Source organism: Haplochromis burtoni, unplaced genomic scaffold (assembly GCF_018398535.1).
Source record: "Haplochromis burtoni strain Fernald_Lab_line unplaced genomic scaffold, NCSU_Asbu1 Contig_294, whole genome shotgun sequence".
In the NCBI taxonomy this organism is placed as follows: Eukaryota; Metazoa; Chordata; class Actinopteri; order Cichliformes; family Cichlidae; genus Haplochromis; species Haplochromis burtoni.
This window is the reverse complement of record NW_024582655.1, coordinates 30,703-58,313: the sequence shown is the minus strand read 5'-3', so window position 1 is coordinate 58,313 and position 27,611 is coordinate 30,703. Positions and strand designations below refer to the sequence as shown.

Genomic DNA, 27,611 nt, shown 5'->3' with positions numbered 1-27,611 from the left:
AGATGTTCCGCTCCTCTTCTAGCTGTCAAGCCCATGGGATTGGCCCTGGCTCAACACGACAAGCTGGCACATTCAAGTCAAACTTCCTTTGTTTTTCTAATTATTTTCCACAGAGGTTTATAATGACTGTTGTGTCTGTTTGCACATCGCCTCTCCTCTCTGTTAGCGGGACACGGCAGCTGTTCAGTGTGGCTGATGACAAACGGCGCCAGCTTCAACACAAGAAATGTGCTGCAACACGAAAAGCCTGATAGATCTGTACAAAACATGATAGTTCCGATCCACAGAAACAGACAATTACACACACACAGAATATAAATGAAAGAAAAAACAAAACACTCACGATCGTCCACAGCCGGTGCCTTCTGATTGGCTGTTACTCCCCGCCTGCTGCATTTTGGACCGCTCTATGTGCTCGACGTACGTCTGAATCATCTGTGATCCAAGAAATCAAGAACAAAAAATTGTTTTGAGAACAACCGGAGAGCAGGGCAATATCTATCTTTCTTACACTATATTTTACACTATTTATTTATTTATTGTACTTTTGCTTATAGTATCTTGTGGTGTTATGTAACTGAATGTTGTGCATTATGAATGTAAAAGCCCAGCAAGGAATAAGAGTTAAAAATTAGCAATAGCTATAAATGTCAGTTTCATGCTCCATATTGGTAGCATGCTATAGTGCTAATGCTAAGTATTCAGTCAACCTTCTAGACTGTTGAATTCAGGTGTTCCAGTCACTTCCATGTTCACAGGTGTATAAAAATCAAGCACCCAGGCATGCAGGCTGCTTCTACAAATATTTGTGAAAGAATCTGTCGTTCTCAGGGGCTCAGTAAAATCCAGCGTGGTACTGTGATAGGATGCCACCTGTTCACACATGAAATTTCCTCACTACTAAATATTCCACAGTCAGCTGTTAGTGGTATTATAGCAAAGTGGAAGCGATTGGGAATGACAGGAACTGAGAGCAGGGTCAGCCGATGCAGAGGCGGATAGTGTGCAGAGGTCGCCAACTTTCTGCAGATTCAATCGTTAAAGAACTCCAGACTTCATGTGGCCTTCAGATTAGCTCAGAGCAATGTGTGGAGAGTTTAACAGTTCCATGGAAACAGCTGCATCCAAGCCGAAGTGACGAATCACGCTTCACTGTCTGACAATTCAATGGATGAGTCTTGGTTTGGTGGTTGCCAGGACAACGGTACTTGTCTGACTGCACTGTACCAAGCGTAAACCTTGGTGGAGTGAGGATAAAGGTGTGGGGATGTTTTTCAGGAGTTGGGCTCAGGCCCTTAGTTCCAGTGAAACGAACTCTTAATGCTTCAGCATACCAAGACATTTTGGCCAACTTCATGCTAACGACTTTAAGGGAACAGTTTTGGGTCCCAGATGGTCCAACATGACTGTGCACCATTGCACAAAGCAAGCTCCATAAAGTTGTAGATGAGGAAGTTAGGTGTGGAAGAACTCAACTAGGATGCACAGAGTCCTGACCTCAACTCAACAGAAAATCTTTGGGATGAATTAGAGCGGAGATTGTGAGCCAGACCTCGTCAGTGTCTGAACTCACAAATGTGCTTCGGGAATAATGGTCAAAAATTCCCATAAACACTCCTAAACTTGTGGAAGTCTTCTTCCCAGAAGAGGTGAACCTGTTATAGCTGCAAAGGGTGGGCCAACATCATATTAAACCCTATTGATTAAGAACAGGATGTTACTCAAGTTCAAATGCGTGCGAAGACAGATGAGCAAATACTTTGGGCAATATAGTGTTGAACCACATCGTCCTCTTTAAATAAATACATTGACAATATAAAAGATTAGAGTTATTTCATGATTGACCTATAATCTACTACACACTGTGTTTTGTGAATTAATGGATAACCAGACTGATGGGGGTCAAAAGTGCTTTGAATACTTCACATATATCACACATATTTAGATACTCTGAGTTGTAGAAAACAAAAAAACACCATTCTGCTTCTTTTACTGAAACATCGCTCATGATGGCTGTATCATTCAAGCTTAGTATCATGAATATTTGAAATGACTGTGAGCATGTTTGGTGGATTATGCCGATATGGGGCCTAATGTGTAATAAATCCTAGCTAGAAATCAAAAAGAAAAGAGTAGGTGTTCAGCAGAATATCTAACTCTTGTGATTTCACAGGAGGGCCCAAGGTTTGCTCACCTCAGTGTGGCGCTGATGCAGAGCGTTGTACTCTTTCTTCATGTCTGACTCTCGCTCTTCCAGCCGAGTGACTGTGAAGCAGACGGACACAACATCAACTTCAGCAGCAACAAGAACAAAAGTACATTTAAACAGCCGTGACGTCCAGCTCACTTTATAACCTTTCGCCAATTAAATGGACATGAAGTATCATTTTGGATTGCATAGTAGGAGTGCAAAGTTATGAAATTGAAATGATTGCAAATTTATGTTTGCCTGCTTGTATTCAAATTGCTGCACTATTTAATATAGTAATCATTGGGGGAGAAACAAAGAAACATTAAGGGTACAGTGGATCCCCGCAAACATACAAATAAATAAATCCCAAAGCTAACTGGATGCCTGTATTTATAATGTACAGCAAAGAAAATCAGTGTTTCATTTCAAAATCAACCAAAGTCTAAAAATACATCCTGAGCGTGTCTACTTCTCTTTCTGCCTTCCCTTCAAAACTACAGTGGAAATGTATCCTGGAGCCTCTGTGTTATCTCTCCTGCTGTCCTCCTTCTTACACACACACACAGCTGTTAAACACTATTTCCAGTGTTTTGAATGAGCCTCAGCAGCCACATGTACAGCATATTCTATTAGACAGGACAGTGTAGTGTAGACAGGAAGGCAGTGGAGAAAAGCGGGAGCACGATGACCTTCAGAGGACAGCCTGGGGCGGACTCAAACCCAGGACCCTGCAGTAAGCAGTACAACCTTCGGTATAAGGGTCACCCTTTGAGCCAGGTGTCCTACACCTATGCACTGCATATAACATGACGTCTATGCACTCACTCTGGTCAGAATAGTTCTTTGCCTTCAGCTCCAGCTGTTTCCCCTGTAGCTCCAAAAACTCCACCTGTATCTGCAGGTCCTTCTTCTCGGCCTCCAGCGAATCCTCAAATTCAATAAATTTCTGATAAAAGGCAAACAAGAGAAAAAAATAGACTAAGAAATTAATTTACAGACTCTAAAAGCGAAAGGTCACATAAAATTTGCATTTTGTTATAATTCATATGAAGGGAAACAGCATATCATTTTACTTCATATTGTCTATGAATTACATAATTGTTCATATCAGCTTCAGAGCAGTGTGTTTTCAGGATATATCAGGGCTTTTGTGCACATGTCAAAAAATGAAAACTGAACTCACTTTACATGTGGTTATATGTGCCAGTAGTATCTGTGTATTATGGTAAAAGTATTTCACAGTTTGTCTATAATAGATTTATCTCACAATACATGCAGAAACACAGAGCTGCCTACTCCCCCCGCCATGCTGCCTGTTCCATTTTTTTAAATAAAGCTGCTCACAATGACGTCCTTTTTTCCGCAAGTCCACAAAGTCTTAATACGGTAATCCTCTGACTGCAGACAGACCTTGGAAACACCAACGTGCAGCAGATACACGCCACACAAAATAGCAAGCACTGCAACACAACAGCACTCTGAAAATACAACCAGTGCTGATGCTGTACCTAAAGCATTAATTGCAGGGAATGAACAACACTTGTCATTGACACATGTAGAAATATCTCCACGGCTACAGGGAAAAGTTCACTAAAGAATTTAACCAAGTTTAATGAATTACTGAAAATGTGGCAAAACACACCCTGACCCACGCAGCACAGTAAACAACACTAATGCTGTGGTCTCCTTGCAGCTTTAGCAGAAGGAGAATGTGAAATTCCTGGAGAAATTGCAGAGTGATTGCTGCAGCATTCTTGTAGCTGCTGCAGTTTTTGCACTGTACTCATGGTGCAGGAAGAGCGAACCTCCAGCCTTGTCACTGCTGAACATCCACAGCATTAACATACTATAGATTCAATGATAAACGACCGAGTTTACGCATCAAAACACTGTCTTTGTGACATACTAGATGTCTTTGTTTCTCGCTGAAACAAAACACAGCAATATCTTTCGTCCTGCCCCCCTCAGACTGGGAAGGTGCCCTTCAAGTCCATCCCTCTATCCCCCATGCCTTTATCTGCACGAGGCTCCTAAACCCGTGCAAGTAAAGGCACATCGCTTTCCATTAAAATGCAGTGTTAGTGAGGCACAGCTTGCAGTGTGCACTGGTGTAACTACAGAAGCAAGAAAAACACGGTGCATTCTCATAAATAACTTTAAACTGTGCGAACAGCACTCAGACAGGTAACGTGACACAGCGTAGGAATGAACGTTTGCGCGGTCCAGTCGGAATAATTCTCATTAAGCAATCCTGCGATGTGTGACGAGTGAAACTAAGGAGCTTTCCTGACAAACTGACTCTAAGTGTGACTGCAGTGTGGTCACACGCTCAACTGTGACCACACTGATATCTGAGGAGTTATATCTGAGTGATATCTGAGGAGGGTGTGAAGTCACAACAGCATTAGGAGGAGCAGAGGAAAATCTGAAATCTTTGAAATTATTATAAAATCTAGAGGTTAAGATAACATGTGGAGCATAATCCTTTGTATGTAAATCACATTAAGAGAGATGGGGAAAAGATGGCTGGAGACAAACACAGGATGTTTTAGCAGGAGATGCTACAAAATGGTTAAATTTGTGCTTGTGGGTATCTCGGTCGAACGCTTCATGAGTAAAAAGATGCGGCTGTTGTCTTTGTTTACCATTAGCTCTAATAACTTTGTAATGTGAGCTGCCTTTTCTGCTTGTTGTTGTCCATGTCTTGCAGGAGGAGGCATTATTGTTTTCCTCAGACTCTGTTTGCTTCTTTTTCCTCTTATTATCATTAGACTCTTTCCGATCTGGCCTGGGCTGCCTCGCCTCTGCCGTAGCTTCATAAAACCCTCAGTCTGTTTCTTTCTCTCTGCTTTTGTTATTCTCACTCTCTCTCTGCTTCTCATGAGCACAAATCAGATTACAGTCCCAGACTCCCCCAGTGAGCTCTGTGTGCTATTGATTTCCTGTGACTTCTACCCATTTGCACATCATCCCATCCCCCTCTGCACCCCAGTGATGGAGAAAACTGTCTGTTTATTTGTCATCTAAGGTCATCAAACAAGTACAGGTTTGTGCAAAAGTGTGGGCAGCCCTGCACGAAACTTCAAATCTTAAATATGCAATGTCTTCGAGGCAGCTTGTGCCAGAAGTGCAAAGAGAGATTTGCATGTGCGTGAAAAAAATCTAGGCAAGAAAAGAGTCCTTGCTGACGACAAAGAGAAGATCTGAGCTCTATACAGTGTTTTGGGTTTTTTTGGCACACATATAAATAGCATGTAAAGGCATGCATTGTTGTTACAGTTTTCCTTTTCAGTTTCTGCAGAGGCACGACTGATGGCTCAGCACCTACTTTAAACTGCAGCACATGTTCATTTTCAAGTACTGGCCCTACAAAATCCCATTTTCACAATAAGCATTTTCTGTCTGTAATGATATTAAACCGAAGCTTAAATACAAGGCAGCTTAAAGTGAAAACAAACTAGATAACTAACAGAGGGGACGGCGCTGGGGAGAGCAGATCACAAAGTGGGCTAAAAGCTGAGCTAAGCTGACACCAGCAAGGCTGCCAGTGATACTCTGAGGCCTCTTTGGATGGGAGGAGGATTAAAGTTGCTTTATGATGCCTGCCTGCAGGATCTCACTGCTGTTATGACACCACTCAGGTAAAAACAGAGGAGATAAAAGTGTCTGCAGGTGGAGTTCAGTCTGTAATTTAATAGCCCCGTATTGAAACACACTTTTTGTTGTTTGTGTTCCTGTTCTTTCACTGTTTTCGAGTGCAAACGCCCACACAGAGAGTCACGCTGACTGTGCCTTTATCTTCATACATGTCCTGCCATCATGTCCTCCCTCACTTTGTGTTTGCATACTGTGTTTGTGTTATATTTGCATATACTTCTGCTGTGTTGTGTTAAAGTTTAAGGAAGGAGCACTTAAAATTCCATGTGTGATGATGGTGGTAGCAGCACTGTTAACGGTTAGCTGGAGTACTGGCAGGAAAAAAGTGATAACAAAAATCTGTAATAGTGACAAAGCTATTAACTTTAACTTTAAAGTTAAACAGCAATATTTGAAAAACTTGTAGTAACAGAATTAATCGATGTTAGATTTTAACTTCATTTCATGAAGAATCTGATGTTGATAAACAGACAACGAGGGTAAAACTGTAAGATGTCTTTTGTTTCAATGCATGTGCTTAACTTCAAAGGTCAGAAGGGGGGCACAGGGTGGCACTGCCCACCCCCAGAAATATGATTGTCTCAGACAGTTCTTACAGTACAGATGCGAGCTGGAGTATAATGAGTGATGGTGTATTATTTGTAGCACATTTACTCAAGTATGTTACTGAAGTTTTCCTGGTTTCTATTTCCACTTGACTATATTTTCAGTACAGTTATTATCCTTGTACTCCATACCATTTAATTTACTCTAATTTAGCAGATTTTAAAATTTAAATCTATGGATCTAAAAATCTGTATTATTATTATTAACATCATTCATAAAACTCCCCGTAGCAACATGATTAACATGATTAAAATTGTCTTCAGTCGTAAGATTAAAGTGATAAAGATATAAATGGACCAATAACTATGATCCGGTAATGCAATGTTTAGGATTCTGCCATAAACCCGTATTTGGATGCAGGATTACAACTTTTACTAACCTAAAGTATCTAAATACTTATTTAACATGTTGCAAAAACATTGTTTTAAACCAAAACAATGGTTTACCTTTATAATAACACCATCTGCATGTGGACTCCTAATTGATAATTATGATAATTGTGCCTAGTGTTTTCAACATTGCTGTGCACCCCTGCCTTGGTCTGCCCATCCCTGGGCCCCCTGATTTCAGAAATCCCGGAAACGTCCCTGTTGTTTACCTGGTTGACCCTCTTTAAAAGAAAAAGAAACTTCCAGTGGTGTCTCTATACTGATTTAAATATCCCTAAGTAATGTAAGCAGTGTGTTTACGAGTGACTGCAGTGCATTGACACTAATAATACGTTTAGCAATCCCTGTCACGGGCCTAAACATGAGTCACATGTGCCCACAGAACAGGACGGCTGGAAGTGATGATAATGACGGGCCTGCGGTGGCCGGTGGTGCTGTGTGGGGAGCTCTTTTAACGCACCTCCTCCGCCTGCTTGCGCAGCGCTTTCTCCCTCTCATACTGGGTGATGAGCTGCTCGTTGTCCTCCTTCAGCAGCTCCAGCTCCACCTCGTGCTCCTGGTTCTCCGTCAGCACCGCGTCGAGGTTTTCCAGGACGTTCACCACAAGCGGCATCAGCTCCTTCACCACCTCCTCATCGTAGCTGTGTATCAGCCGCTCGAACTCCCGGTAGATGCTGTTTGCCAGGCCCGACACCCGCTCCGACATCACGGAGCCGGAGCCGTAGTCATCCTGGTAGACCACCTCGTCTATCTGCAGCTCCATCATCTTGGCAGCTGTGGTCCAGATGAAGCTGCGCCTCCTCTCAACAGTTTTTCAGGCCCTCCTAAAAGGCGAGGGTGTCACCGCTTTTGAATGTGCTCAGCACGGGGGAAGGGGCACATTCAATCACAGTCTGCCTTCAAAAAGGAGAACAGTCATGCCATTTTGCAGCAGGTTTACAGAACGGAGGCAGACTGTTGTGTGCGCATAACCTTGATTCCCCTGCTGAAAATATCGGTTCTAATAAACTGATATGAATAGACCCCCTCCTCCTCCTCCTCCTCCTCCCGCTCCTCCAGCCAGTTACGGGCTATCTCCTCCAGTCGCGGCCCTGTTATCCCTGTCCTCCGGCAGAAAGCATCAGATCCTGGGCGCTGTGGATGGGCACTGGGCCAGCCTGTAGATCGTCCATGCCGAGGAGCGAAACGCCTTCGTCGATGGTATTGCACCTGCCTCTCAGCAGCCGCAGCCATGGACCCCAGCCATTGCTGGCAGGGAAAATAAATAATTAATAAATAGGTAAATAAATATTCTAGTTAGTCTTCCCGATAATCGCCGATGGCCGATCCCCCACTATAGTCTTGTTTTATCCATATCTTTTCCTCTTCCGGCAGGCCGCCGATGCTGCTGGCCAGACTCGGGCGTTTTTTGGTGATGTCTCCCTGTGGGAGAGGCTCTCTGTGCTGCTCAGATGGAGGAGCCAGCTGACCGACTCTGGCTGACGTCACACCGTCTGCATAGAGCAAGCGGAGGCAGTGAGTCAAGTCAGCGAGGCAAAACCGGAAGTTGGCTGCAAAAATTCACAATAAGCTGCATAGGTTAGCGCAGAGTGCTAGCATATAATGGGCAGGTTTTTGACAGGGCTTCCACACAAACGCAAAGCAGAAGATGAAGCAAATATGTTTCCAAACTAACTTCCTTCCAAGCCAAATACTAGAAAATATGATGAGGCATATCTTATCTTGCTTTTGGCTTCACCTGCACAAGTGCCAAGGTAGGTCTCCCCAACAGAATTAGTTCCTCCTGCGTCGGGAGCACGCGCTGGGCTGTCCAAATCACGTACAAACAGTATCCCACATTCTTGATTTTTAGTTCACAAATACTTCTTATAAACTACTCCTGACCAATGACTACAGTCATTGCTGCTGACATTTTGGAGATCTTAGCTCTTTATACAGTAAAGTTACAGTGGGACACAAATAATATCAGGCTGATCCTGCCACAAATCACGGACAAACAGTATACCACAGTTGTTTATGTTTTTGAACCCATTTTGCACAGAGAGACATGAAACATGTTACTTTGTGTCTCTGTGCAGGCCAGGGCCAATTATATGCCGCAGCCTAAAGGCAGCTGAGTTGCAGAGGCCAGAGTGATCACCTGGCTTTGTGGCATAGCTGGCTCTGGCCTTGGACTGTGTGTTTTTACTTCACAGGCAAATTGGACACTGGACTGTTTTATCTTTTACTTTTTGATCATTGTGTTAATAAATTACCTTTTAGAATTTTATTGACTGTCATCTTTTTGCCTATGGCTGCGACATTGGTCAGACCTAGAATCTTTTTGTGTGTGTACAACTGTGGCAAAAGTGTTCCCTCAATGGCAGTGGCCTTCTGCAGCAGCTCAAAACAGCTGGAGGAGCTCGAGGAACGAGCCAATAGGATGAGCCGAAAGCGTGCAACATATGACAGACGCTCACATCCTATGTCAGTACCTCACTGGATCCGAGCTCATCTCAGGGAGCTGATCGGTCTGTATGAAATGATGAATAACTGTGAGTTATTGTGCCAAGACCTGCAGTTCCTCTAATGGCCACTTGAGTCTGTCTCTCCATAGACTCTCATGTTAAAATGTGCAACTGTAAAGCAGAAATAAACATGTTTACAGCTTGACACAGAGACCTTTTTGGTTTTGTGTGACTACTTTTCTCCTTCCCAAAAACTCTACCCTGTTTATATTTTATATACAAGTGAATTTATAATGTCAGTGCCTTTCCCAAGAGTCTTGGGGATCATCAAGATGTTTTTGGTAAATGTGAGAGGGCCTTTGGGACCTTGGTTTTCTCCTTGAACTCTCCCATGGATGCCATTTTTGCCCAGTCTCTACCTGATTGTTGAATCATTAACACTGACCTGCAGTTCTTTAGATGTTGTTCTGGTTCTTTTGTGGCCTCCTGGATGAGTCATTGCTGCACTCTTGGAGTAATTTTAGTAGGCTGGACACTCCTGGGAAGGTTCTAACCCTTTAATATGATCTATGGTTTCATAATTGGATCAATACGAACACAACTGGATTGATACTTTGTTTCTATCCTCAAAGTTCAGCATGTATCCCATTGTCCATCCATCCATCCATTTATTCTGCAATTGCACAATGACAGACCGCCAGTCTGTCGCAGGACTACAGATTACACCGAGACACAGCCAATCTAATCCCACTATATCCCACTGAACTGTGCATTTTTAAAAGCTTGTTTTTATTAAAAATATTTTCATTCCAAGTCTTTATAGCCTATGACAAACTTACACAACAGAAGCTGACCCAAACTCCTTTAAAGACAGCACATTTACATTTCAGGTCTCTAAAAATCCACAGTATCAATACACAAGAAAACTGTGTTAACTAGTATATTACTGTGGGTTGTTAAACTTACAACATTGTTGTGTTGGTGTTCATGAAAATGTGTTCTGAACTTGGCAAATGTGCGATGATTCAGCTCATAAATAATAACACACTGCTCTCCCCTACATAAGCTCCCTTTATAGGTTAAAAGTATCGGTATCTGCAATACTGCTCTTAATTTACTCGATAACAAAATTTGCAGGATGCACAGCACTGCTGCTGATGAGTAGCAAAATAACTGAATATGTCAGGAAATAGTTCACTAGATATATAAATAAGTAATTAAAATATACATTGACTTAGTTTAAAATGCTCTGTATTTCTATTTTTGAATAATTAATTACATATTTTTAATTAATTCTAGTTTTATTCCAGACCCCAATATACTGAGGGTGGGCTTGCACTTTGGGGTCCCCCAGTTGCTGCCCTATGTATTTGCATAATGATCTTAACTGCTTTCATAGAGAAACACCTTTAAAAAAGCCTTATAATTTAACTTATGACTTTCTTACAAGTGTGGTGTGTATTGTCAACATAGTAATGTACCGCATTAGGATTTAATGCCGCATTTGACCTCCGACCTTTTGTTCTGACTTGTCATACAGACTATAGTGAGGGTCAAAAAGATGATAATGTTATTTAGAGCTATGTTCCTTACTGCTTTTGGCAACATTTAGGAGATTATATACCAATATATGTGGATTCTAATATCACATATCCTGTCATCCTGTATCTCTGTGAGGTCAGAGGTCAAATTTACAAATAAATACCTCTTATCTGTGACCTACTCCTACATAAAGTTTGTGTAATCAGAGTAAAACATCTGCCATATTTTAATACAATGGTTGCTACTAAAATGTTTGATTTTGAATAGAAGACAAACACACATGTTCAGTCTAGGCTGAAAATGTACACATTTGTGTGACAATGAAAACATGCAATATTCACAATATAAATTTTTTAGGACTTTATTAATGAATAAAAAAATAAATTTGGAATGCCCAATAAGATCACAGGGCTCGCAAAATCGCCCGTCGGGCTTTATGATAACCCGACGGGCGGGGCAGAGATCGATTTTGGTCGCCCGACCGGAGATATCGCTAGCTCCGTGACGTCGGGCTAGCGATTTTGCGAGCCCTGAGTTGTGTATTAGTTGACAAAAATAAAACCCCAATAATCTGACAATTCCCTCTGAGCAAGCACTCGGCGACAGTGAAGGAAAAACTTTCTGCAAGCTGCACTACATGAGAGACATCTCCATTAGGAGGCAAGATAAAGATCACTATTTTACATGTTTATAGTGAAATAAATGTATATTAAAAAATACTTGTATGTGCATGAATATGTTAAGAAGCATATTTGATTGTTTGTTCTACTTTTTTAAATTTATTTATACAGTAAAACTGTCATTTTCAATTGTTGCCTATGGAAGGAAACCAAGGGAATGTGCACTTTCTGTCCTCAGAAAGTGAGGACAGTGAGCTTTCAGGGAGTGACAGTGAAGTAGAGGAGTGGATCCCTGAATGAGGTTTGAGGGACACTTAGGAGCTCAGGGGTCAGGGGTCAGTTGGTAAAGTAACTGTGTCTGTGTGTGTGTTAGTGCCCACATAGCAAGCAGGTCTGGCCAGGATCTGGTATCAAGCCGGCACTTTGAGTAATCTGGGAGAGTAGAAAAGCGCTACATAAAAATCAGTCCATTCACTGTCTGAACAGAGTTTCGGCATGTTACTTTTGCACTGTTTTGCATGTTCTGGCACATGTTGTTATTGCATGGCTTGATTAAGGTACACATTATGCTGACATCTGGGGCCAGAGCTGAAACCGTTCTGGGCCAGCACAGGGCCAGCAGTGTGTCTACAACTGGCCCGTGGCTGCACACCACCTACAGATGGCCCACATACCGCAATGAATAACGGCCCTTTGGTGGCCCAGATCAGGTTTGCCAGAGGTAATCCACACATGGGCCAGCACAGGACGACCAGGGTGTCTGAAACTGGCCTTGTGCTGGCCCATGTGTGGGCCACCTCTGGCAAACCAGGTCTGGGCCACCAAAGGGCCGTCATTCTTTGCGGTATGTGGGCCATGTGTAAGCACATTGTGTGGGCCTGATCCCTGCCATACCAATATTGCTGTGTGGGTGTCAGTGTGTGTGGTCATGTATTACTTATTGTTGTGGGGACACAAATTTGTTTACACACTCATATTGTGAGGTCTCGCCTACTTTATGGGGACAAATTGCAAGGTAAATCATTCAATTTTAGGGTGAAGGCTTGAGTCAGGGTTAGGGTAAGGTTCAGGCAGGGACTTGTGATGGGTAGAGTCAGGATAAGTCTCCAGGAAATTAATGTAAGTTAATGTAATGTCCCCAAAATTTTTTGTGCGTGTGCGTGTGCGAACCCTACAGCTCAACCCACAGAGGAAAAGAAGCTTCTGATGAAAGGTTCACTTTCTAATATGGTTACAGCATGCTCTTTGTAGACCCTAATAATGAGCTCGTAAACATATCTGTGGTCTAATGCCATGAATGTCAGTATTACATCTGGGTCTTTCCACTTCTCTATGAGAGAATTGTACATCATATTACTGAGGAATATCACATGTACAGCGGGGATTGGAATCCTTTTGATTCGAGGCCAGACTTTACTGAACAACTGTTTGGCGATAGTATCAGCTTTTTCAGAAGAGCAGGGTGAGTCTGCAATTTCGACAATCTGCTTCACCAAGTCCTCAATACACATTTCCACAGAAGACTTGTATTTTTTAACCTCTCCAGCTGCCCTAAGGGCTGGATTCTGCAACGATTTGATCAAGTGATTTTTAATTGTATGAACCGTCACCCTGCGCATTAAGGGGTTCCTGTCATTCAGTAACTTTAACAAAGGTTTTTCTTTGCAAAGTGTTTGGAGTTCTTGGTAAATGGCCTTATCGAGACCTTTTAATTTTTTTTCATCTACATACAGGTCTTTGATGTTGACATCAGACACCACATTGTCAAAGAGCAGCTTGTGTAGTTTAGCTGAAGGTTTGTAGCGGGACGTTTTTTCAGCATGTGAGAGTACACCATGAGTAAGTGCGCTCACGTGCTCATTTTTGCCAGCATCATAAGATCTGCCAGTAACTCCAGATGATGATTTTTCTCCCGGTATTGGAAATATAATATCTTTAAATTCGTTCAAAAGTGTCTGGGAGATATTGTCAGTTTCTGGTAGCTGGTCTTCATCATCCTCTGTTTTTCCACACCATGCGAAAAACCTTGTAAGTAGGTTTCGCTTCTTTCGAAACAGGTGGTCTTTGAATATCGGAATCACCACTGTTGGTACGGCGAAGGTACAGCCAACGCAATGATAACAAGGTTAGGTGTAATACCCAGTACCTTTGTAATGTCTTTGAAAATTGCCTTTGCAAGACTTTTGATCCTCTTTTTTTATATTTAGAGTTTCTTCTTTAAGTTGCGCCCACAGAGCTATGAAGAGACCCTGCTGAATCTCATCGGATGGCGACACATTGGCCTCTCTTGAGGCATGTGTGATTACTGCCTTTATGAGCTCTTTAACAAGCAACTGTTCCTCTGACAGTGGAGCTTCCACTGTCACATCATTACAAGGTGCAGAGGGCTCAGCCTCGCACACGTCACACTCCTTTGTGGAGTCCTTGGTGGGCTCAGGCACTGGTGCATCTTTTGGCCCCTCATGATTCAGTTGCTGGGTGCATGAATTGTGGCAACATGCACAGTGCTCCGATTTCTCCCCCAAGTTGACACCCGGCCCTTGGCCAAAACCACCCTCACAGTCCTTGATCATTGCCATGAGTTCCGTTAAGCAGATGTGAATCACCGATGATGTAATGCTGCCAAGTGAACGCGTGGTGTTTTCATGTGGGCACCCTGTTTTCAGTGCACCCCACTGTTCGTCTGTCATAGTAATAAAGAAGTCCCTAATTTTGTCTTTTATATTATCCCTGGAAGAATTCATGTTTATATTTTCAGGCGTTTTCTGCAAACTATTGTGTTTGGCTGTGAAACACTAATGCTTCTTACTAATCTGAACGGGTAACTAACAGTTTCACTCAGTAGGTGGCAGCAAACTACAAACAATGGTTGCATTTTACACTCATCCGTTTTCATTAGAGGCAGAACCCAGAAGCACATCCAGGTTTAGGTCTACTGCTTGGTGCTACACGAAGGCTCAACAGACCAAAACTTACATACATTTGGATAAATCCAAGTAAGAAGAAACCATGTCAGTGAACATCCATAACCAGACATGGATTAGCCTACACCTAAACCTACTGATATGTTCACTGACTTTTTCTCTTAGTCTGGAAATGGACTTAATCAACCCATTACTCAATTGAATTGATTATCATGACCCTCACTAATATCCACTTAATAAGTTAAAAGTGATGTGCAAAACCCATCAGCCAAAGTAGTATAAATATTTTAACTTTTAGCAAGCCCAGCAGGTTATTTAAGTGATTTCACATCATATTTTCAAACGGCTTGTCTATTGTTAATATATCCCACATAAGAGAAGAGCAGTCATGGAGTTGTTGCTCCTCATGATTTTTAACTAGTCAAGCTATTTAATATTTTTGTCCAGCCAGTCACTCAGAACCCATTTTTGTCATGTTTGAGTCACTTATAGCCACCACCTTCAGCTCAGGAGGACGCTAACAAGTCGAATGACCTGATAGATGTTTGCTGAACATGGTGGTTAACATCAGCACCTACATTAAAACCAACACAAAGACCCTGTTTTGTGTGGGCTGCTCGATACCATGAAGGAAGACCTCTGAACATCTCAGTTTTTATACATCTTAATACATTCTCAATCATCCAGGTAAGTAAATCTCCAAAAGTTGATTCTGTTCATCTGGACGTAGCGTTTTCAGTGGGAGAAAGTTTTCGTCACTTATACAAGTGACTGCTTCGGTCTGAGCTGACTGCAGCTTTCCCCAGTCTTATACAGTACATTTGCAAAATGACTGAAACCAGCTCACTGAAGGAATAATGGGCTGGGAGGTCAGTTCCTTAATCTTAATTATGCAAATTCTCATGACCACTGATCAAAGACCACTGATCAATGGCCATGAGTACCATTCTCAGAGAGTTGGGGAATGGCTGCAATCACAGCTTTGTAAGATGGCGAAAGATGTACCCTTAGGCCCCCTCCTCGATTCAGAGATGACCTCCTTGATTCCGCTTAAACCAGCGTTCCTCCCTATCCAGGATGTGTACATCCTCATCATTGAAACAGTGTCCACTGCCTTGTAGGTGTAAATGGACTGCAGAGTCCTGGCCTGATGAGGTAACTCTTCTATTTATAAGATTGAGGAAACCTGCAGTCAGCTGAGACTGAAGAAGTCACTTGTATGAGTGACGAAACGTTTCTCCCACTGAAAATGATACGTCCAGATGAACAGAATCAACTTTTGGACAGTTTTTATACACAAACACACAAGCAAACTGTGTTTTATGTGCTGTCATCTGTACCGTTGCTTCAAATAGAAATGTTTAAAAATTCTATACAGATTCTGTGGCTGTGAAGCAAAAATAAACTCCCTCCGGGCAGAAGTGGCCATTTTTGTATGTGGGGAGAAAAAAAGAAGCGGCTTTCAGAGAGTGCTGCCCGAGGACAAATTCAGACAAAAGCACCACTGTCAGTGATTCAAAATGGGACAGACAACACTGGATTGTATGTCAGATTTACACAAATCCTCATAAGCATCAACAGGAGAGACAAATTCCAGTTTAACAAAATGTACATGTTTAAATTAATCACCCCTGAGTGTTTCTCAGTTTTTAGTAGATGATGAATGCAGACACAGTAAACAAACTCTTACTGCAAAACAACCATTTTATTGCAATACACAGGATTTCTTTCTTCTGCTGCGCTCGCTGCCTACCAGGCACATCGACACGGAGGAGACAGGCTGGCACCAGAACACCACAGGTCTGCCCCGAGATGAGTGTGAAAATGTGATTATCATCGAGCCCACCTGGACTTCAGGTAGGCCGCACGCTTGTCCAGAGTTCACTTTGTCTTCAAGCCGTTTTAATTTAAAACATAAACTGAGGCCTACCCCAAGCTAAAAGAAGGCAGATTATGTTCTCAGATAAAGCAAGCAATGAGGTCGAAGCAGAGAAAGTACCTGCACAATACATTCACATAAATCAAAATGGAATTTCTTTGAGGACACAGAAACATCTGGGGAGTAAACAGCTGTTTCAATTCCTAATCACAGATTGTGCTCTCTGTTGTACACGTTTTTAGTAAGGCATAATTAACAAAAAGGCTAGAGAGATGAAAGGATGCCAAGCTTATATCAGGCCTCAGTCACATGGATTGTTTCTTAAATTATGAAATTAAGTGGTCATCCAATAAAGATCTGGCACTTCATAAATTAAACTGATGAGAGGCTGTGTTCACCCCCAGAAAGCTCCCAAAAATTTGGGCAAATGTCTGCTGTGAAGTTTTTAGCCAAACCAAATTGCAGGTCAGTTTTAAATCTGAAAATTGTGCAAGTATGCCAAACTCTAAACCGTTCTTGAGATGCAGAAATGTTTTCACACACACAAAAATTAGATGATTGTGCCTCCAGACAAATTACACTTATAAATGCTTGTAACACAAACGATGAAAACAGTAACTGCAAAGTTGAAACCAAACTGTGTTACAGTTAAAGTGATAAGGTGACAGCTAACCATTCAGCTGACTCATTGGTGATTGTAATGATTGCAGGTTTCATTATAGAAGAATATCAAGGAGAAGACAGATGGCAGGAAGTCAAAAACGAGGGATGAAAGTGCAAGATGTTGAGGACAACTTAGGAGCCCAGGCGTCAGGTGTGAACAACAACAATAACTGGGCTGTATTTAGGTGTACAGATCACATTCCATCAAAAGAGCAATGTAGGAATGAGAGAAGATTAACAGGGGAGCACACAAAGAGGTTTATGGACACAAATTCGGAGAGGTGGCACGCTCAGCTGATCAGTAGAACACCACACTAGATTTTCCTCCAGGAGGGTTGAGGACCCTGTTGTGGGAGCGAGGCTTGGGTCCCAGGTGAGGCTCGTGGTTCTTCGGCGAAGTGTCATCAGGAAATGAGGAAGGTGTAGGTTCAGGCTCCGAGGGTGCCGAGACAGCAGCGGCAATGGCAGCGGGTGGCTCTTCCTTAGCTGGTGCATCGGCTGGGGGTGCAGTTTCTTCTTTCGCCTCAGGCTGGGGAGCTTGAGGAACTGAAACAAACACACTGACATGTGATATCAAATTGGACACAGCCACCATGACCCGAACCCCTGGTTTTTGCACTGTATGTGTTGTGTGTAGTGTGATGGACACCACCATGTTGATTTTTTGGATCCAGAAGTGATGATCATTAGACGAGAGCACGGAGTACCAAATTATAATCTAAAGCCAGAAAGCTTGAGTTCATGCAAGACACCACAAGCCCTGCCGTTTTCAAGTGCAGTTCACTAACTAACAGAGGAGGGGGAAATCACATATTTGTTACATTTGAGATCTAAGTGAAACTAGTAAGCTTTAAAAAAAAAAAAAGAATTGCAGAGATGGAGGATAGTTTATTGAGACTATCACATATTTTTATTGTTTGCATGAAGCTATATGCAGTTAAGCAGTAGAAATGCACAGATGAGAGCATAAATAGACTCAATTTATTTTTCTCTCTCTTTAACTGAAGACTGATTAAAAGTTTAGGGTGTAAAACTTAGAAAATGGTACAATATGATTAAATCTGATCTGTCTGAACAGCAAGGCTTAGCAGAGGTAGTTTAATAGTATAATGCAAAGAAATTATACACAACATGTACAGTACTCACCTGGTGATTCAGGTTCAGGTCCCACACTTAGGTTGTCCTGTATTAAAAAAAACAAACAAACAAAAAAACCAGTAAAGATAAGGAAGAAAGAAAAAAACCCCACAGGTGTTCTTGTTTCACTGCACACAGTTAAAATTGAAATTAATAATGTTAATGGGTTAATGTCAAATTGACATGAGAACAGGACAAGAAAGTGCAATTATTATACATGACTGCATACATTTCTTTAGTTTTAAAGGTCATAATGGTTATGTTTGCCACAATTTTTTTTTTACTTTTGCGAATAATCTGAATGACCCTCAGTACCTACAACTCAAAAGGTTACCAATATCAGGACCTTTGTTGAGTCATTAAACAATGTGCTAAAGCTAGAAGTGGCTTCAGGCTTTCATGCTGACTTAAACACACCTTTGCTGATTAGTAATCACAGACATCTACAATAACAGGCTGACATCAGCCAGGTTTGCAGTCACTATCTATGCAAATTAGAGATCATCTCTGAGGTTACTGTACCACCGGTCTCACTGGAGGCACAGACAGGTAGGTGTTAGGGTGGGGCTCAGTTAGTGTGTATTTATTAGAGATTATTATTGAAGTGCTGCCTGTCGCAAACCTATGTATTCCTCACTAAAGAGACTTTTTTTTGCACAGGCTTGGAATAAAAATGTTCTGCAACTCATAAAATACAAGTCAAAAAGTACCTTTGGCTTATTTGGGTGGCTTCGGCTTGGACTTTGGGCAGGTCCCGTGCCTGCAGGCCCAAATATGTTGCTGGTTGGTCCACCTGGTGGCATGGGTCTCTGTGGTTGAGCAGCAGGCTCAGATTCACCAAATATTCCACTACTCTTTCCACCTATAAAAGATTAACCAACATACCATATAGTGACACGATCTTCTAAAATAATTCAGCAATGGTAAAAAAATAAAATGCAATTTCTGTGTCCATTTCATAAAGAGTCACTCTTCTGTACCAGATGTAGCACATACCCAGTTTAGTTTTGCATACTGTGTGCACTTGCTAAATGGCAAGAATGTTCTGACCATTTCAGAGAAAAATATTTATGACCATCAGGGCAATCAAGTACCCTGAACTGTAAATAAACCCAGCTATACCAGAGTAATATGAGCAGGTGTATTATGTGCAGGCACAGAGAACAGCCAACATGTTTACAGTGGAAATTTAACATTGTAGTAATAGTTTTCACACTCTGAACATGGATTTGCAGAGACAGAAAAGCCAAAGCATCAGCCACCAGCAGGTTAATCTCACCTGGAGGATTGGAGCGTTTCGGTGCACTCTGGGCTTCCTCTGGTGGAGCAAAAACTTTGGAGGCCATCTTATTGGGTCTTTTTGATGCTGCAGAGTCCTCTTCATAGCCACCAAACAGATTGCTGGAGCCACCTCCAGGAGGCTGCAACACCCTACAGATTAACATACAAGTTAAATCTTTAAATAAACAGAATGCGGATTCATGTTTACAGTCTACTCTTACTGTCATGTCTTACATTCAAAGACTTGTAGGAAACGTTAAGTAACCGGGCTATAAATATGTTAGCTGGGCCAACTGAGCTAAATAACAGGTTACTTGATTATAGACTCGGGAATGGCGCCATATACGCATGGAAACCATTGTCTGCTATAGATTATATCAGACAGACGCTTTACTTTCTTTCGTTATTGAAAGTTTGATCATTCTACTTGGGGGAGCTGATCCGGAAACTGGTGCTTTCGAGATTTAAATAAAAAAAAAAAGCACCCGAACCTCTTGCTATAAGGAAAGTGTGACCATAACGCCTCTGTTGGCGGATACAAAGAAGAGCCTTCCGAGGAGCATTTCACACTTCCGCAGGCGCAGTAGACAACGCCTGAATGGCTAGCTCGAAAGCTATCATGACTAACAAGTTTGCTAACTCAAACCACTGCAGCTCCACTTAAGCGTCCACCCAGACATTTAAGCTTTCTGGGAGCACTGCGTGTACGAGATATGCTTAAAGAAATTAGTGGAAGGAAAAAAAAAACCTACGAAGTTCTGACAGGCAACGTTATACTAAATTCTGGGCTGCTAACTGTCCGAGCTCCTGGCTGCAGTCGGAATAAAACGTTACTGGCGGCTCTTATTCGCACATAACCAAGCCGCGCAGCTGTTGTCTTTACCTTGAACTCGGTTTCGAACCACTATCCAACCCTTGAAACATGTTAGTCGAAGTCATGGTGGCTCTGTTTTGACCCTTCAAGTTTCCGAAGACAACTTCTTCGTCAGTTTGCCAACTGGACGACGAGCGAGTTCCCCCCTCTGCCTGCGCGTGCCCGGCTCAACTCCGTAGTGAAGAATTTTGAGCCCACCCAACTATGACACAGAGGATTATAACTGGTCCTCTGCCAAGCTGAGGTGCGCTCGTTTCACTGCACCCAGACTCCCATTACGAGTGAAAGACTTTGGAGAAGCAACTGTGCATTGTTCCCGGAACAGCACTGAGGCTATAGTTTTCTAATTTAAATATGATTTACACAGCTGTTTAATTATGGCAATAGGTTATACACATCTTCTACAAAAGCAGGAAAGTTTCGCCTTGTGAGTCTCAAAAACGCGTTAAACAGTAGTAGACATGGACTAATTTCCACGTGTGCGCTTGTTTTATTCTTAAACAGATAAGTCTGAGATGATGATATCAACTCAAAACGTAGTGCTCAACACAGTTAATGTTTTGTTTCAGTTCTTCTTAGACATGTGGGGTTTTTTATACTCCAATACAAAATTCAAGCGCATCCTCTGAGTTCCGCCTACTGAATTGTTCGTCAAAATGTCAATCATGTTTTGGGCGGAACTTGTCTTACAGGACCAGAAATGTTAATTGCAGTGATAAACTATTGTTAAAACAAACAAACAAAAATTTAATAGCTAAAAAAAAAGGTTAGATTATATATCACCCAGAGTCGCTTAAAATGTTTAGTGTACTAGTCGGTAAACTTGGCGAGGCGTGACAGGAAGAGAATGACAATTGGTCTTTCGTTGTTAACTCTTCCACTAACAGTTGGCGGAGGTTTCTGTCAATCAAACTTTAACCGCCGACCTCGTGTTTTTTTAGCCAATCACAGTCTTTGTTTTTGTATAGTAATGGGCGTGTCTGCGCGCGCTGACAACGGGGCAGCTGGAGCTGTCATCGGTAGCAAGCTGGAGGTCTACAGTCAGCTAGCAATGCTAAATTGTGTCTCGTTTGGGAATACTACCAGCAATCTTCTGCTTTAGGTAAGCTCAGTAATATTTACCAATTCAACAACCTGTTTTGGACTCTGTACAAAATAGCCGTTATGCTAGGAGCAGTTTTATAACGTAAAATCTTGTTTGACTTGTTATACTGTTAATGTTAGCTAGCCAACAACAGCAGCCATGCTGGACATAGTAGCGGGCTATCCACGGAAGAAATATTTGACTACATTTAATATATTTTGCTACATCTACTTACTAGCAACTGCTTGTAAACACCTCAAATTATTACACCACCGCACTTCCAAATACACGTGAAGCTTCCGATATAATATTATACTCGTGATGAGACTATTGCAGCTGCTAAGTAGTTTTTAATGTAACACTGCTGTGGGACGCGAGTAAGGTCATTTAGTGAAGTAAAAAGAGAACCGCGGTGTCAACTCAGATTGCACTGAAAGAAAATGATAAAACAGAATAAGTGACAGCTATAGCTGTCCATCACTTGAAGTTTAAAGATCTTATTAAGCTCAATTGAAACATTAAATAGCTGAATCAATTATCTAAGGCTTTCATAAATTATTAATTCGTCTCAATTTGTGCCAGAATTGCCTGATAATCAGCTGTATGCTGACACGAACTGAGAGATTTAAATGCTGTGTGGCAAAAGAAGACATTCGTGATGTTTCCCCATACTAAAGCTGCCCAGGTCTGATTTTTTTTTCTTTTTTTTGGTCGTCCTTAAGCACTGGACATCCCCTCTCCTGATTATTCAGCAAGCATAAAATTAAGTTGTGGAAAAACAGTAGAGCACATAGGATAAGAAACTCTGCAGTGTTTACACATTTTAACACAAGTGCAGTACCCCTTCTACTCCTTCAGCTCCTTCTACTCAACGTGTACTTAAAGCCACGTCCTGATTTTCCTCATGTGCCATCGTGTGTATTTATGAGGGGCTGTAGTATTGCTGGCAATTAATAACATTATCATGGCAAAGGTTTGAGCATAAAATGATTTCTTTTGCAGGCACAATTTCTGCTTATGATGACGTAGTGTGAAGCGAAGTCCACTCACAGCTTAATAAAACTATACCTGCTTATATCAATTCAAATGAGCTCAACCGACACGGGCTTTTTGTAAATTATTATCCATCAAAATGCAGTTAAATATCTCGTATTTGCGGCTGGTTTTGTGTCATTTATGTCTCGTTGCATGGAAAGCATTGAGTAATGTTGTTGCTGATAGAAGAGACAGTTGAACTGCGCAGAGAGTTCAGCTCAGTCGAATCAGGAGCAAGGAGAGGGCATAAAAGCGGAGCGATCGCTCTCGGCTTTATTATGCTCAATTTGACCACTAATTGCCAGTCTAACCGCTCGGACCCATGGTGAAGAGAAAGAAGACATCGTCTACTACAGAGGAGCACCAAAATGGGTAAAATTAGGTTTGAAATAAACACTTTATTTAGAGGTCGAAGGCACCGAGGGGGTTTTCGTTGTCGTTTCTGCAGGGCGCTAAACTGAAAAGCGGTCGCTTTTGAATTCAGTTTAAATTAAATCGTCATTATTGGCCATTAGAGCGGAAAGCTACTCGGAAAAGCATCGCTGCCAGTCTTCTAACTGCTTCAGCTGTTAAATCTAATTTATCTCAAGGCATGAAATGCATATATTTGGTGTTGTTTTGACGGGACTGAAGAGGGGATTTGAAACAAACAGCGGCGGCCATGTTGAGAGACAGTGAACGTCGTCTTTAGAAGTTAATTTTGCACATCGCTTTGCTCCTAACGTGACAAATTTTGTGTAATTGTGTTGTGGCAGCATGACACCGGGCTCCAGGGAGGGGATCGGTGTCGATGGGAGGAGGAATCCGTCCAGAAAGCCCGACGGTTGCGACGAAGAGGAGAACGGAGAGCAGGCGAGCGAGGAGCGCAGTACAAAGGGAGAGGACGGAGTGGAAATTCTTAATCCATCAACCACGGGTCTCAGCTCCGGTTCAGCCCCGGTCCTTCCTGCTTCTGCTCCGAACCGAACCGGACCAGGCTCGACCCAGCTTCCCCAGACATCAGCTGAGCCCGGCCCTCCGGGCCCCGACCAGCATCATTTTCTCCGATCAAGCGTTCGACCTCCGAGCAAACGGATACGGAAGGATTCAATCGGCTCCTCCATCAATGGACATGGCGGGGCAAAATCGAAAGGTAAGTGAGTGACCAGCTCGGGAAAGAGTGTGTACAGGTGGGATCAGGAGAGATTGGGGGCTGCGCTGTCAGTTTTAGTTTTCTCTGTCGGTGCTTGCAGTGTGCTTGTCTGTGATGCCGTTGTGTTGCCGTGTATCCCCTGTGGGCCACTTGCTGGGTTGTACTCTGGGTACATTTTTTGGCTGCTCCAGCCCATGTTGCAACACCATCCTGTACACCACTTATGCGAGAAAAAAAGAAGCAAAAATCAGGAGAGGCCAGAAGTTAGATTTTAATTAAGATGTCACTTGATTGTTTTTGCAGTTTCTTGGAAACTGGCAGCAATAACAATAAAGGCACGGTGTTGTTATCAGCAAGAGGAATAAATCACAGGCTTAAAATGGACCTGATATCAGGACAGGAAAGCGACATTACTGAACAGGGTTGCTTACAGTTCTTTTCTTTTTTCTTATTATTTTCTTTTGGGACTATATAGGAAATTGGACTGGAATGGTGTTGCAGTTTTCAGCCAATCATTTCATTGACACAGATTTAGCCTAGGCTACCTTTGTTTTTGTTTTTTATCACCCCCCTTTTACAACAAATACCAGTAAAGCAGAGGTTGTAATTTATTTTCCATTATTCAGTTTTGGTTTTGCAAATAATCTGAATGAGCCTCTGTAGTAACTCAGAGAGTGACTGATATCAGGAACTTTCTAAACAATGAATCAAAGCTAGAGATGACTTAAGGCTTTCAGGATGACTTATACACAATGAAGGATTCCCCTGTAGGCTACCAATCACTAATAGTATTGTATTTGCTAAGTGTGAGCTGGTTGGTGTCAGTTTATCTATGCAGACGAGACATTACCTCCTGGGTTTCCACACTACCTGTCCCTCTGGAGGCACAGACGGCTTTGGGTGGGGCTGAGACTTAGTAAGGTGGTGGTGGTTTTTGAGTTTGTTAATGAGGCTATGCCACCCAGTAATCTGTGTGTTCCTCATTGAAAAGTGGAATTTATTTGGAAAAATATTTCAGTACATTATACATCTGTGATTTTAATTTGTACATTTTTCCTTTTTAAAATTGCTTTGTCCACAAAACAGCAGCCATTGATCAGATCAGAAACAATATTATTTACTTGTGTATCCTTTGACAGGTATGACTGGTGGATTTTTGTTGTTTGAAACAGAAAAGCTCTGATTGTGTCAGAAACTATATTTAGATTGAGCACAAACGTTTGACCGTCTGACCAAGAAAGCCTCACTTATTTTTATGTGATGCTATATCGGTGCACTTCTATTTTGAAGGCGACATATCTAGGTTATTGTCTGTGAGCCAGTCACATGCTTGTGTTTGCAAATTAACACCCATTTGGGCTAAAAAAAAAAAAAAAAGCACTTTTTTTTCTTTATTTTTTTATTATAATGTAGCACAGTACTGCAACAGCAACTCTCTGAGTGCTCCTGCTAATGTCTCCTGGTGTTGTGCGCAGTGCTGGGCCAGAAAACTTGGCCAGTGGAGCCCACCATGAGTTGGTTTTGGAACTGTGTAATGTAGACCTGACCATAGGGACTGATTGCTTTTCCTGTCTCCTTGCCAGAGCTTAACCACAGAGAGGGAAGCTCTGCAGGTTCTGTGCGCTGTAATGGCAGTGGGTGGCTTTGTGTGCATGTATTTTAACATCTCGCAAATCACACACCTCAGATCAACCTTTTTTCGTTATGACATACAAAACAGCCAGGGTGGTGAGCTGATATTTAAGTTGTGCCTTTCCTCTGAATGTTTCTGTGTTAAAACAGGGGCAGAGAATGGCTCCTCTTCCCAGGGTGTGGTGGGACAGACCGGGCCTGTGGTCAGCTCCACGGGGGGAGTATCCAAGACCTCCAAGGGCCAAGGGTCTACAGAGAAGGAAGAACAAGCTGGTAACCAGAAAAGAGCCCGTCGGCAGTGGGAATCCTGGAGCGCCGAGGACAAAAACAGCTTTTTTGAGGGTCTTTATGAGGTAAAGCTTGCAACAACCTTTTACCAAGTTAAAAGTTTACCATGTGTAGATCTTTTGACGTCGTAGATTCACGACTGCCCTCCTTTGTTCCCAGCACGGGAAGGATTTTGAGGCCATCCAGAACAACATTGCAATGAAGTACAAGAAGAGAGGCAAGCCAGCAAATATGGTGAAGAACAAGGAACAGGTCCGCCACTTTTACTACCGAACTTGGCACAAGATCTCCAAACACATCGACTTCGCTAACGGTGAGTTGCTTTTTTTTCGCTCTCTTAATTCACCTTGGAATTTTTGATCCCCAAATAGGAAGTTTGTACACTGTAATGACTTTATCGAATGACGCCTCATAAAAATGTGTACAACTCATACAACAAGGTGATCTCTTAGGCTGATCTTAATTGGTTTATTTTAGGTTTGTGTTTAGTTGTTTCAGTTATGCTACTTACTGCAGACACTGTGAATGAGAAGTAAAGAAGAGATGCTGTTAAACAGCCACATATATTATTATTTTTTCCTACAACAGAACTCACACTGACATTTTTGTTTTTTAGCAAGCAAAACATATGTTAAAGAAGCTCACCAGATAAGCTGGAGCTCTTTTCCCCTACAAAAAGCACCCAGTGTTACTCTCATGTTATCTTTATGTAGCACGCACAGGCCTCCACCAGTGTTGTGACTTGTGCTTCCTTTCCTTCTCAGTGTACTCCAGGGTGTTAAAGAAATCTTCTCAAGAACTGTACGGCCTCATCTGCTACGCCGAGCTTCGCAAAAAAGTTGGAGGATGTAAGTGAGGGCTGTGAAAGCGCTTGGATGCAATGTAGACTGTGTGTGTTTTGCTGTTTATTCTGCTGGTTGTGGACACAGGGGATGTGATTAAACTCCAGATGATCCCTGTGGCTCGGGGCAGTTGCCCCTGAGGAGCATGTCTTAACTAGCTGTCTTGTGTTTTGTCTTTGACAGTGATGGATGATAAGAATGTGGCAAAGCTGAACGAACTCATCCAGCAAGGGTAAGTCTGTGGCAGAAGCTTTGGCTAGTGGGTTTACATGCACACATCTGGGATTGTGATACGTTAAACTGATGCACTAGATCACATTTGGAAAGATACAGATTAGCACTTTGCTAGTATGAAAAACAAATCTGAGGGCTGAGTTGACAGTATGTAGTCAGATGCTTTCTCTGTGGCACGGCAAGGTTTAGAGCTTACAACATATATGAATAAAGATTCTTCTGTTCCACCAGGGCCACCACCGTGCGCTCTAAGGGGAGGAACCTGCGGATCAAAGCTCCAATGTGCCGAGCGTTGAAGAAACTTTGTGATCCAGATGGTGAGTATGAGCCTGCAGAAACCCAGCACCCGCGTTACAGAACAAGCACTGAAAACCTCACTGATGGTGAGACTGGGGGGTTCACGGGGGCGGGGCTTTTTTACAAAAACCATGGCATCAAGTGGGCTGGTGGTGTTTCCATGGTAACTTTGGGTGCAAAGTGAGGAGGATGAAGGAGATGACTGTTCTGACCAGCTGTCATCAACCCCTCTGCTCAATAACACCCACTCATCACACTTACTGAAAATATTTGCTTTAATCAAGGGTAGAAAAAGACTGTCTCTTGTCATTGTTGTATGTAAATCTGTGAATGGATCCCACTGAGATTGATGGCTGCCTTTTCATTTTGTCGTGGTTGATTAAGTGAGAGAGCATAGTTGAGTTTATAGGTTTTGGGCTTTTCATATAGTGGCTGAATCTGTAATTTTGTGTCCTGCAGGAGTGAGTGATGAAGAGGACCAGAAGCCGGTGCGTCTGCCCTTGAAGGTGGCAGTGGAGCTCCAGCCACGCAGTAACCACTCCTGGGCCCGAGTTCAGAGTCTTGCCCACAACCCTCGCCTCAGGTCTGACATGGATAAGAACCACAATATATTTTCAAAAGCATAACATCCAAGAGTCGGAGAGATGTCATACCTTCATTAATTCATTTTCTATTATTATTTTATTTATTTATTTTATTAGTTCAAGCCATGGTGATGCAACAAAGCCTGAGCTAATTTAAGAACCTCTTTTTGGCTTCAGACTGCTTATTTCAGTTTGATGGTTTGCATGTTTTCCACCGTTTTCTGGGTCAGCTCTTGAGAAATGAAAGTAATAAAATTTCTGTTTTTTTTTTTT

The 27,611-nt window shown here is 42.3% G+C and overlaps 3 protein-coding genes across 27 annotated transcripts in view; 1 reads left to right on the top strand and 2 right to left on the bottom strand.

The window, feature by feature from the left end:
* Positions 1–8,344, bottom strand: part of mapk8ip3 (mitogen-activated protein kinase 8 interacting protein 3) — a 32,037-nt gene extending 23,693 nt beyond the window's left edge. For 14 of the 24 annotated variants that reach the window (XM_014339563.2, XM_014339571.2, XM_014339565.2 and 11 more), the window contains exons 1-4: positions 7,304–8,343; positions 3,017–3,137; positions 2,195–2,265; positions 344–435 (exon numbers count right to left, since the gene is read on the bottom strand). In XM_014339563.2, the coding sequence (XP_014195049.1) occupies positions 344–435; positions 2,195–2,265; positions 3,017–3,137; positions 7,304–7,609 (590 nt within the window). In that variant the 5' untranslated portion in view covers positions 7,610–8,343. Of the gene's footprint in view, positions 1–343; positions 436–2,194; positions 2,266–3,016; positions 3,138–7,303 lie in introns of all 24 variants that reach the window. The other 10 variants (XM_014339570.2, XM_042227979.1, XM_014339569.2 and 7 more) reach the window with 1 other exon arrangement.
* Positions 8,345–16,060: 7,716 nt separating this feature from the next.
* jpt2 (Jupiter microtubule associated homolog 2) lies at positions 16,061–20,401 on the bottom strand. Its single transcript, XM_005940779.3, has 5 exons — positions 20,220–20,401; positions 19,335–19,486; positions 18,766–18,917; positions 18,065–18,101; positions 16,061–17,464 (listed from the first exon to the last, which is right to left on the bottom strand). Exons 1-5 carry the CDS (start codon positions 20,273–20,275, stop codon positions 17,217–17,219), a joined length of 645 nt encoding a protein of 214 aa, XP_005940841.1. The 5' UTR covers positions 20,276–20,401; the 3' UTR covers positions 16,061–17,216.
* A 785-nt stretch (positions 20,402–21,186) lies between these two features.
* The window catches only part of cramp1 (cramped chromatin regulator homolog 1), a 15,739-nt gene continuing 9,314 nt past the window's right edge, over positions 21,187–27,611 (top strand). Inside the window, exons 1-8 of one of the 2 annotated variants that reach the window (XM_005940775.3) lie at positions 21,187–21,312; positions 23,085–23,461; positions 25,244–25,446; positions 25,541–25,694; positions 26,146–26,229; positions 26,407–26,455; positions 26,689–26,774; positions 27,214–27,337. In XM_005940775.3, the coding sequence (XP_005940837.1) occupies positions 23,086–23,461; positions 25,244–25,446; positions 25,541–25,694; positions 26,146–26,229; positions 26,407–26,455; positions 26,689–26,774; positions 27,214–27,337 (1,076 nt within the window). In that variant the 5' untranslated portion in view covers positions 21,187–21,312; position 23,085. Of the gene's footprint in view, positions 21,313–21,342; positions 22,702–23,084; positions 23,462–25,243; positions 25,447–25,540; positions 25,695–26,145; positions 26,230–26,406; positions 26,456–26,688; positions 26,775–27,213; positions 27,338–27,611 lie in introns of those variants that run through there. The other variant, XM_005940774.3, reaches the window with a different exon arrangement.